The sequence below is a fragment of the Fusarium falciforme genome, chromosome 12 (genome assembly GCF_026873545.1).
Source record: "Fusarium falciforme chromosome 12, complete sequence".
Classification (NCBI taxonomy): Eukaryota; Fungi; Ascomycota; class Sordariomycetes; order Hypocreales; family Nectriaceae; genus Fusarium; species Fusarium falciforme.
The window spans coordinates 1,617,858-1,630,965 of NC_070555.1; the positions used below are offsets into that span (position 1 = coordinate 1,617,858).

The 13,108-nt window shown below is 26.9% G+C and overlaps 1 protein-coding gene across 1 annotated transcript; it reads right to left on the reverse strand.

The window, feature by feature from the left end:
• Positions 1 to 1,422: 1,422 nt before the first annotated feature.
• NCS54_01428600 (Rieske domain-containing protein) lies at positions 1,423 to 3,284 on the reverse strand (the record flags this gene model as incomplete). Its single annotated transcript, XM_053159441.1, has 3 exons — positions 1,423 to 1,665; positions 1,716 to 2,600; positions 2,664 to 3,284. The coding sequence occupies 3 exons, from the start codon at positions 3,282 to 3,284 to the stop codon at positions 1,423 to 1,425; spliced, it is 1,749 nt and encodes a 582-aa protein (XP_053015416.1).
• Positions 3,285 to 13,108: the final 9,824 nt, after the last annotated feature.

The window sequence follows — 13,108 nt, forward strand, 5'->3', positions numbered from 1 at the left end:
TTTTAATAAATCTATTTTAAGTTTTTTTATAAAAAGCTTCTTATAAATATAATATTATAATAAAATATTCTTAAGTTCTTTTTCCTCTAATATTTTCTTAACTTACTTAAGGTTTCTTTTTAATTAATAAAATTATTATATAATATATATAATTATTTTTTATTATTATTATTTCTATTTATTATAGTATTTATATTATATTTCTTTAGGTAAAGAAATATCTTATATTTATCTTTACTTAATTTCCCTAGTATTTTTAATAGAAATTTAAGATTTTATATTTTCTTCCAAGTTACTATTTATTATAAAGGGTACTTTATTATTAAAAGAGAGTATTTAGCTAGTCCTCTAATTAAAATATAGGTTAAATTAATATAAGTATAGGTACCTAAGTATTAGTTTATAGCTTTTTATAAGTATAATATTAAATAAGATTTCTTAATTTTTTCCTTTAATAAAAACTTTAAGGTAATTAATCTTGCTATTAATAACTCTATTATTATAATTAAATTATTTCCCTTTAAGGTTAATTATTATATAGGGCTTTACCTTATACCTCTATAATAGCTAGAGCCTATTTACTATCCTTAGGTTAAAAAGATTCTACTTAGCTCTATTATTTACTGCTACCCCCCAGGCGACGGCTTAGGCGCCGCTATCCGATAGCAACCACGTTTATATCAAGGCGGAAATCAGGTGTTCTCTTACGCCGACATTATGGCCATGAACCAGTAGGGTCAAGATCCGTGACGACGCTGGCGTCATCAGCTTCGACCCCGCACGAAGCTCTCGGATTCCTCGGGTGTGATTTTGTCTGACGTGACGGTCGTTGCATTCCTTGCAAGTCACGACTTGATTGGATGTTGATCCCTACTAGGGGCCTTCAGCCACACGTCAGCCAACAACCTGGTGATGCTATACGCGTATAGCGTGTTGCTGGTATGATACGCGGAGTTGATGATGACTTGATTTGTTTGAAGCTGGACGGGTAATGGGATAAGGCAACAGTTTATCATTTAACCTATCCTTAACTGGGTCGCCACTGGGAAACCTCTGAACTCTGGATAAAAGATGAGGTTGCTGCCATCACTCTGGCTGTGGTACAGGGTAAGTAGCGATTGATAAACACCAAGGAATTGTTGAGGCTCGTGGAAAGCTCCAAGTCTCTTGTAATGTTCCTTTCTGAGCATTAGTTATCATCAAATACTTTGACTTCTACTGTGAGCTTGATTATGTTTGAGTTTCCTTCGTACATGTGGCTTCAGTTGGAACTACCAATTCAGTGGGATAGAACTGCCCTTCAACTCGAACCTGAAACCTCAAGAGAATTCGAGCCTCATTGGCTCATAATATTATCAATCTGTTTCATAAACAACCGCCTGGCAAGGTCAGAAACGGGCAGCTTCCTGGACTTTAATCAGTCTAACTCGCCGCTACAGACCCCTGGTCCACCTTTGCACTCTCATCAATAAGCTGCAAATTCCCCTTCGACGGACCCATGACACAAATACCTTCCCTCGAGAACCTACTTCCATGAACAGGACAGTCAAAGCTTTTCTCAGTCGCATTCCAGCAAACCACGCCCTTCATGTGCGGGCACAGGGCACTAAACCTCTTGACGTTGCCCTCCTCGTCCTTGTAGATAGCCATCGGCTTTGAACCCGCCTTGAAACACATAGTCAGCTCATGCCAAAATACTACGTGTCATGACTCACCTGGTTCAGCACACCACCCATACCCAGTCCAAGGTCCTCGATATCGCTAATATCCGACTGCAGGAATCGCTTGTACTGCGTATTGATCTGAAGATCATGCGCAACCATACTCGGCAGCGACTTGGCAATAGAGGTCAGACGCTTCGGGGAGTACACGCTCGCCCAGGAGTTCTCAACGCCATCAATCTCATCTGCAATCAGCCGACCCGCCAGTACACCATGAGTCAAGCCATCGCCAGAGTCTCCAGTGACGATGTAGATGTGATCGTTGCCCTGGTTCTTGCCGATGAATGCCATAAAGTCAACTGGCTCAAAGATCTGGCCACTCCAGCGATAGTCAACCCTTCCAGCCTGGGTGAATCGGTCCCGAGTCCATTTTTCAAGCTGTTGGGACTGTGTTGTTGTATCTTCCTGCCCAACCTTATGGTCGCATCCTCCAACAATCAAGTAGTCATCTTTGTCGTCGCATGCAGTGAGTCTGACATACTTGTACTCCTCAGCTTGGTCGTACAAAAGACAGTCCTCTACCGAGCCCTTGGGAACGCGGATGGCGATGCAGTAGGTCCTCATATACTCCATCTCGGCGATGACGCTGAGCTTCTGCAGGGGCACGCAGGTAGTCTCCACGGCGTTGTTGCACTTGACGGTGTGCTGGTCAGTTGTCTGGACGTTGACGGACTTGTTACCGATACCCAGGATTTCGATGCCCTTCTCCTCGACTGAAATCACTCGAGTCTGGCCATAGCAGCGGAAGTTGGGCTGCTTCTGGAGCCACTTGAGAACACCATTCAGGTACTTTGTTGGGTGGAAAGTTGCCTGGTTGTGAACAACAAGGCCGCCTCGTTGATCAATCGCACCATCCCAGCCACGAACAGTCAGTTTATCCTGAATGAGGTCAGTAAATGAATGCATTGGGAGATTGATATTGTTTCATCAAGAGCCACTCACATCAAATGTCACCTCCAGGCCAAGTTTTCGTTGCATGGCTTCCTCCTCGCGCAGCTCCCTCAACTCATCGTCGTGTTTGGCATCCTCAGCCGCATACTGAGAGATTTCGTAGGCAGGCAGCTTTCGATACTCGCACTCTATGCCTAGAGCTTTGGAAATCTCGCCAACACGCTCCCTTGCCCATGCATGGCTTTCCGCTGCGACCATGGCACCGCTCTCACCATGCTTCTTTGCGATCTCAGTGTACCCATCATCGAGATCGTTGGTCAAGTGACCGCTAGTGCGTCCAGTCTCTCCGGATAAAACCTGACGGGCTTCAAGCAACACAACTTCGCGTCCACGGTTGACGAGTTCGTATGCCGTCGATATGCCAGCGATGCCGGCGCCGATGATGCAGACGTCCGTCTCGACATCGGAGCCAAGCTTGGAAAAGGACGGACGATTGGAGACTGGATCTTGGTGTACCCACACAGAGTCAGTCGCGCCGGAGGTGTGAAAGAATTGCTGAGACTTGTTTGAAGATGCCATGGTGGATTGGTATGCTCTGAATGTCAACTGTAGAGTGGAACGGCGAGAAAGACGAGAGATTCGAAGAGTGGCTGAAGCGAGGGAAAATATCATCCTAGAGGCCGTAATGATTCAAATGAATTGCGAGCAATTGATCAATAGGTCAAAAGGAGGGTAAACAAGTGCCAGCCTCTATGATAAATGTTGGTAGTTGTGATGAAGCGCGTCAGCACTAACATCACAAAATCGTCACCATGTTCCTTTGATGTCTGCAACTGAGACATGGCGGTAATAGAGAAAGTCTGGAGACAGTGTTCCTTGGACGCATCATAGAGAGAATACCAATCAAAATGACCGATCTGGAAGGGATCGCTGTGTGTTGTGGTGACATAGACGTCACAATGATGAACAACGAAGCTTCCAATCTTCGGGCCATGTTTGATGTCAAATTAAGCAGTCTGCTTCCATGTGACGATGGCCAGGGGCACAAGTTCGACAGCGCATGACCTTGGACTTGGATCGGCCAGTGAAGATTTGGTTATTTCAAATCGTATCCTTCAGCAAAGCGAACAATCCATCAGCCTGATCTGTCGGATTTTCATAATCTGGCTCTGTTACTTCAGGCCTTCGCCTTTTTGACGAGAACGTCGAGTCGGTCTATTTATCGTCCGCGAGGATCGGTTGACGCTGTTTCTCTTGTCATGTTGCCGTGGATCTGTTGCCTCTTTCTACTTGGAACCTGCTCACAGACAGCAGCCTAGCCGGCCAGCAAGGGCGACACTTCTCAGATGTCGCCGACACAGTGATTGGCGCTGATGGCCGCACCTATCGCTCCAACCAAGCCACCATATGGCGCTGGAGAGATGGAACCAGGGCACAGAGCCTATTTCCATCGAAGCTGAAGCAGGCTCGGTGCTCACATTCGACGCGAGAGAGACTGTTAGCGACATTCGACTAGGCTCCTTCGATCAACCATAGGAAGTGCTGTTTACGGATTTGGATAGCTAAGCGAACCAATCAATATACGTTGTGGGAACGACGTCATACTGTAATAATTCAACAGCACTTTTGCGGTATTTGCGCAACCCGGCAGCAACGCATCGTGACACCGCCAAAGGCAGCCCCTCCCCATCACCGACCGACGGAGGCTGCCAAGATGGCAGATGGCCTCAGTGTTGCATCTGGTGTCGTGGCACTGGTGACCTTTGCTTTTCAATTCAGCTCTGTTCTCTACACTACTATCCGCGACTTCCAAAGCCAGAATAAGAACGCCCGCGACCTCAAAAACGAGCTGGCTGATCTGAGAGGAGTTTTACAGGCGCTCCTTGAAACGGTCTCCAACAATCCCGATATTAACTTCGAAGCTCTCAGACTTCCTTTGTTACGTTGCGGCAAGACTTGCCAGGAATATGGCGACCTGATTCTATACCCCGTGATATGCCTTTTATACAAAGCCATTAGGTTAGTCGAAATTACCTTTGTAAGTTTCATGCTTAATATGCTAGCCTATTTTAGACTTAGTGCCTAAAACTTCTAGCTAACTAGAATTTAGCAGGTATAAATTAATTTTATTTAATTTTCATAGTTGTATATTAGCCTAATTAGGATTTTATAATTAACTTAGGGGTAAGCTTATCTTATTAAGCTATAAGAACTTTAAGATAATCTAAGTTAATTATTATAATATTATATCTTAATTACTATGCCTAAAGCACTTAAGAAGTATAAGTAATCTTAGAAGTATAATATACTAGATAAGAAAATAAGGTAAGATATTATTATTAAATATGCTGAATAATAGCTTTAGAGCTCCTTGGTATATAGAGATATCTAATTTTAAGTCTATATTTCCTAACTAATAGAAGCTTTATAGCCTCTTATAATAATTATATATATTCCTAAGAGATAAACTAATTATACTAGGTTTATATTAGCAAAGGGTTATTAGCGTTATCTTAAATAATAGTATAAGTTATATCTAGTAATATACTTAAAGGTATTAAGTATACCTAAGTTATATTAATAGCTAAGGTAGTTATTATATAATATAATAAAGTTATTTTATATACTTATAATAAGATTTAGGGACTAAAAACTCCTTTATATTTAATCTTAGACAGCAAATAAGAGTTTAAAAATGCAGATTACTAAATAAGAAAGAGAAACTTAATACTTTGAGAGGCATTTAGATAAGGTTAATCTAGACTAATAAGAGGTATAGTTACGCTTTTAAATCGGGTAATTACCTAATCTAGTAATTTTACGGTGGGGGGGGGTGGCGCGGGCGGCTAAATTTTATAGGTAAAAATCCCAGAGCTTAAAAAGACCTTTTATACTAAAAGGCATAAGTAATAATAAAAACATAAAACCCCTGTGGCATTTATTTCTAATTATAGTCCATAGGTAAAGGTAAAATATATTTAGCTATGCTATTTTATATTAAATTAGATATAAGCCTATTATAATATAAGAAATACCTAACGCTAGTTATAACAATTATATATTTCCTAAGAGATAAACCTAGTTATATTAGGTTTATATTAGTAGAGAGTGCTAGGTATATTCTAAGCAATGGGGGCATAAGTTATATCTAGTAATATACTTAAAGATATTAAGTATAACTAAGTTATATTAATAGCTAAAGCAGCTATTATATAAAAAAGTATAAATAAGTATATTTTGTATACTTAGCTTCTATAAGTAAAATTAATTATACTAAGACGTAATATTATTTTAGGACTAAAGCAGCCTAGGAATAATATTAGTCCTAGATATATTAGTCCCTATATAATTAGTATATAAGAGTTGGGTTTTATAGAGACCACGTGACATAGCCGCGAGGGTTATAATAGTAAGATAATATATTTTATTAAATAAAAGGACTACCTTAACTCTAAAAATATATAAAAACCCCTAGAATACCTTATTAGTATATAATACCTTTTAAAGGACTTTTATTAATAATATTAGAAAGAAAAATAAATTTAAGATTAATAGCACTCTAGTTAATAATATCTATAGCACCTATAGACTATATAGCGATTATAGCCTCTAACTCTACTTTCTTAATTACCTCTAGCTTATCTAAGAAATAAAGACTATAAATAGCTATCTTAATACCCTTAGTATATAATTAATATTTCTAGTAATAAAGTGAAGTTAGATAAGCTAAAACCTTATTACCCTTGCTTAAGCTTTCTATACCTCTTGCTATAGATATAAAAAATGTTCTTTAATATACTCTTCCTTAGAATTTAAATAATTAAACTCTTAGTAAATATAATTTACTAAAAATTATTAATATGAAAAAACCCTATAAATAAAAATATATAAGTATATATTAAAGATATTTATTAATATATTTTATAAAAGGCTATAATAGGTATACTTTCTATAGTAATTTAATTTCTTAGGTAAAGCTATATAATAAAGGCTATAAAAATAATAAAATAAATAAGATATAATTTTAAATCTAAAATAATTAATAATATTACTTAGTTTAATAATAGCTAATTATTTCTTAGAAAAAATAAAATAACTAAATATATTAATAAAAGATTTTTATAGGTTAAAAATTAATATATATATGTAAAATAACTAAAGTCATAGATATAGCTTTAAAGATAAGACTAATAGAGGGGAGATATTATATTATAGCCTAAGAGACCCCTAGGCTATATAATAAGAAAGACCTATCTTATCCTACTAATTATAATAAATTAAAGTAAATTACGCCCTATAGCCTATAATCCCTTTTAATCTATTAATAAGATTATAATAGCTTAGGCCCTATAAGTTATAATTTATTATAATCCGCCTTAATCGCATAAGTATATAAAATATACTTATTATACTTTCTTATATAATAACTACCTTAGCTATTAATATAACTTAGTTATACTTAATACCTTAAGTATATTACTAGATATAACTTATACCCTATTTAAGATAAATACTAATAATCCCCTGCTAATATAAACCCAGCACGACTAGTTTATTACTTAGGAATATATATAATTATTATAACTATAATTGCTATAATAGCGATTATAGCCTAATCTTTTGCCCTATAGCGTAATGGCTAAGGTGCACTGTTATAAATACTATTAATAAAAGATAATACGAGGATATCTAACTATACCTTTAGAAAGACTATAGACCTATAGACTAAGTCTTATAGGAATATACTAATTATATCTAAAGGAGAGACCTTAATAGGATTTACCTTATTATAATAGAAAATAATTATACTTATTTAAATAAAGCTAAATAAGAATAATAATACTAAGACTAGCTATATAGCCTAGATAATAAACATAATTATAAGGTATATAATAATAGTAAATATAAATATAATTATATTACTTATGTCTTATTAAAAAACTAAGAAACCTACCTACTATAAGGTAAGAAATAAAAGAATATAAGTAATTATTATAAAAAGCTTTATACTTTATAAATAAAGTATATAAGTAATAATACCTAGAACTAAAAGTATAAATTAAGGGAAAATAATTAAATACTTTAGTAAATAATAAAGCTAAGTAGAATCACTTTAAGCTAATAATAATAAATAGATATAAGCTATTATAAAGGCATAAATAAATACCTTATTTAATTATTAACTTAAAAGGAACCCCTTTTAATTATAATAATAAAATTATTAATTATAAAATTAATTATTTTAAGGTTTTTATTAAAAAAAAACTAAGGGATATTATTTAATATTATATATAATAAGTATTATAATCTTATACTAAGGTCCCTATAGTTATAATACTATAACTTATATTTTAATTAAAGAATTAGCTAAATATTTAATTTTAATAATAAGATACCTTTTATAATAAATAATAACTTAAAAATAATATAAGATTATAAATTTTTATTAAAAATATTAGAGAAATTAAGTAAAAATAAATATAAGATATTTCTTTACTTAAAGAGATATAATATAAATATTATAATAAATAAAAATAATAAAATTAATATATAATTATATATATTATAAAATAACTCTATAAAAGAAAATCTTAAATAGCCTAAAAAGATATTAAAAGAAAAATAACTTAAAAATATTTTATTATAATATTATATCTATAAGAAATTCTTTATAAAGGAATTAAAGATAAGTTTACCTAAATATACTTATTATAACCTAGAAATTAAGTTTATTAATAAAGAATAACTTAGTTTTAATAAATATTATTTACTTAATAAAATATAATTATTAATATTAAAGGAATATATTAAAGATATATTATAAAAAAGATATATTAGGGAAAATACATTATTAATTAAATATCTTATTATATTTATTTTAAAAAAAATAAAAAGCTTTAGCTTTATATTAACTTTAAAATACTTAATATTATTATAATTAAAAATTAAATATTATTACTTTTTATTAATAAGTTAAAAAATAAACTTTTTAAAATAAAATACTTTATTATATTTAACCTTAAAAAAGCTTATAATTATATCTAAATTAAAAAAAGATATAAATAAAAAATTACCTTTTATATTAAATATAAATTATTTAAATATTATATTATACCTTTTAGACTTATTAATATATTTATTATATTTTAATAAATAATTAATAATATATTATAAAAATATCTAGGTATATTTATTATATATTACTTAAATAATATTCTTATTTTCTTTAAAATAAAAAGAAATATATAAAATATATTTATAAGGTGTTATAAATATTATAAGGTATTAAATTATTAATAAAACCTAAGAAAAATAAATTTTATACCTTAAAAATAAAATTCCTTAGATATATTATCTCTTATATTAAAATATATATAAACCCGAGGAAAGTCTTAGTAATTAAAGACTAAAAGGAATTAATATATATTAAAAAAATATAAGCCTTTTTTAGCTTTATTCATTATTATTATGAATTTCTTTAATAGTTTAAAAAGACTATTATATTATTAATTAACCTTATAAAGAAAAATATAATATTAATATTTAGGAATAAAATAAAAAAAGCTTTTAATAAAATATAAAAATTTATCCTAAGTAAACTAATACTTAAGATATTTAATTTATCTTAATAAATTAAACTTAAGATAAATATCTTAGCCTTTATATTAAATACCTAGATTAAATAATAAAATAATAAATTACTTTTATATTTTATTATATTTTACTTTTATAAATTATATAAAATAGAATTTAATAACCTTAGTTATAATAAAGAATTTCTTATAATAATTAATACCTTTAAGGAGTTTTAATATTACCTCCTTAGAAATAAATATTAAATTAAGATATATATAAATTATAAAAATATTATTTATTTTATAAAAATATAAAAACTTAATAAATGATAGCTATTATATATTAAATACCTTTTAGAATTTAATTATATTATTATTTATATTAAAAGAATAAAAGAATAAAAAGGCTAATATTATTAGCTAATAATTTAATTTAAATATTAATAAGATTAAAATAAGAAAGTAATTATTATATTATATATAAAAAAGGTATTTAAAATAAAAAATTATTATATAAACTTAATAATTAATACCCTTATTAAAATATTTTATATTTATTAAAAAATATAAATAATAAGTTATAAAGTTTATTAATTATATATAAGGATATTAATAAAAGAAAAATAAATTATAAATATATATAAAAAAAACTCTTTATACCTAATAAAGCCTTTTAAGCTATTTTTAATTATTAGTATTATTAAATTATATATTATAAAAACCTCGAAGAAATAACCTAAGCTATATAATACTATTATAATAACTATAAACTCTTATACTAGGTATAAAGAAAAATATTTAATTATAAAAAATATTATAAGATAATTAAATAAATATCCTAAGAATATATTTATTTCTTAGAAAAGAAATATAAAAGATAAATTATTAAATAATTTTATAATAAAAATTATAAAAACCCTAAGAAGTTAATAAAATTTATTAATAAATACTTTAAAAGAGATTTCTTAAAAAAATATTATATATAAACCTAAGATTATATTATTTATTAATATATTTAGAAATAATAAAAAGACCTTAAAATTACTTATTTAATAAAATAAGATAACTTATTTTTATAATAAATTTAATAATATAATAAGTAACTCTTAGGTAATAAAAAAACTAATAAATAATATATTTTAAAGGAATTATATTATAAACTTATATATAAAAGCTATAATTACTTATTATATAGGTATTAAGAAATTAATAAAACCCTAAAATAAATTAAAATAATATTTACTTTTTTTTATATAAAAAAAATTATCTTATAAAATATTAAATAATATAACCTCTATATAAAAACTAAGATATAATATTATATGTCTTATAAAAAACTATAATTATTCTTAATTATATAATAACTATAAGATTTAATTATTATAGATTTTATTATTAAATTACTCTTATTAAAGGAATTAATTATTAAAAACTTTTATAATAATATTCTTATTATTATAAATAGACTTATAAAATTTTCTTATTTTATATTATATAAGAAATTAATAATAACTAAAGAATTTATTTATTTTTTTTATTTTTATATTATTAAAATATATAATATATTACTTAAGATTATTATAAATTAAAAATTATTATTTATTTTAAAATTTTAATAAAGCCTTATAAAATACTTAAGGATTAATTATAAACTTTAAATAATATATTATAAAGAAATAAATAAATAAACTAAATATATAAACTAAATATTAAAATAATACTTTTAATATTATATTAATTATAAATATATTAACTAAATTAAAAAGTTATTAGCTATATAGCTAGCTTATAATATAATAATAAATATAAAAATTATATTAATATAAATTAATTTTAGATTTATCTTAAATAATTAGTAATAAATAAAAAATATAATTATTAACCTTAAAGTAATTTTTATTAATAATTAATTTAAAAACTTTTATTAAGAAATATAAATAAAACTTAAATTTATTAAAAATAAAATAATAAATTATATTAATAAAAAAAAATTAAGAAATTAATTTTCTTAGAAAGAGATATAATTTATTTTATAATAAGAAATATTAAAATAAAATAATAAAATAAAAAACTTAATTATAAATATATTAGATTATATAAAGTTAAATAAAAAATTTTAAAATATAATTATAAGCTAGATTTATTAATTAAGATTAAGCTTTATTTAATCTTTTATATTTTAATATTTAAATTAATAAAAAATATTTTTTAATTTAAAATTATTAATAAATTAAAAATAAAAATTAATAAATTAAAAAAATATATTATAAAAGCTATTTTTAATATAAATAAAATTAATAATAAAATAATATATTTTATTAAATATAAAAATTATTTAAATTTAAAAAATACCTAAGAATTCTTAAAATATCTCATTAATATATAATACCTTTTAAAAAACTTTTATTAATAATATTAAATATAGGTTTATTAAGATTAATAATATTTTAATTAATTATATTAATAACCCTAAAAAAATATATTTTTATATTAATAAATAACTTTTCTTAAAGCTTATTTAATTTATTTAAAATATATAAACTATACTTAAACGCCTTATTATTTTATACCTTAAATAGCTTTTTTTACTTCTAGATATAAGTAAGCTTAGCTATAGCCTCCTTAAAGGTAGCTTTTACCTTAGCCTTTTTATCCTCTAAGTATTTATACTCTTAAATATTTTTTATTACTATAAAGATTAGCTATTTATTATAAGAGAAATCTAAAATATATTTATAAAAAAAAGCTATTTTAACTTTATTATATATATCCTTTATATTAATATAATTAAAATAATAATTAAAATAATTATAAATTACCTTATAAGATAAGTCTTAATAAAAATAATAAATATAAGATATAATTTTAAATCTAAAAGCTTTAATATAAATAAAAAGATTTTATATTTTAAAAAGCTTATATAAAAAAGTATACTTAGAAACTTAGTTTAATATTTTATTAATAAAAAATAAATTTTTTATAAATTAAAATTACTTATTAATAACACTTAGTTATTAAAATTAGTCTTAAGGATAAAACTAATAAAAGAGAAACCTTATATTATAACTATAATATATACTAAGTAGAGAAGCCTAGTAAAATAACCTAATTAAGCTAAGGACTAAAAGGACTAAACTTTATTTATATTAGTCTTAGGGCTAAGAAATAAAAATATTTATCTTACCTTAGATTAAACCTTAAAATAATTAATCTAAGTATACCCTACTATGGTATGAGGCATAAAGTATATTAGTTTGCCCTATATAATAGCAGGGGTTAAAGGGGTTACTTTCTTAGGTCGTGATATAGCTTCTTATAAAATTAGCTATAGTCCTTATCTAGAATTAAGTATATATTCTATTAGTATTAATAATAGCCTAGTAATAATTCTTTATTAATTCTATTAACTTAAGAAAAAAGCTATTATTAATTACCTTTTAAGCTTTCTTTATTATAACCCTTAGCTAATTATATAACTACTACTCTAAGAAATACCTCTTTATATAATCCTTTATCTTATTTTATATAATCTTAATTAAATTTAAGTCTAATAAAAAAAGTAGCTATTTAATAATCTTAATACCTTAAGCCTTAAGCTTAATAATAGTTTCTACCGCGGTATAAGTAAAAGCATTATCTTATATAAAGATATAACCCTTATCTAAATAAAAATAATACTCTTTATATATAATAGGGATAATATAGTCTATATAGCTAAAAGCTTATATTAAGCCTTAATTCTTTTCTTAGAAGACCCTAGGGCCCTCCCCTAAGAGCCTAAAAAAGTAACCCTAGAATATCTACCCCTTTTTTTATTAATGCTAATTAATAATATAAGTTAGATTAAGCTTTTCGCCAGGCCTATAAGTAACCTAGGTTTATATATATCTTCCCCTTATAACCTAAGTCTTATTAGATTAT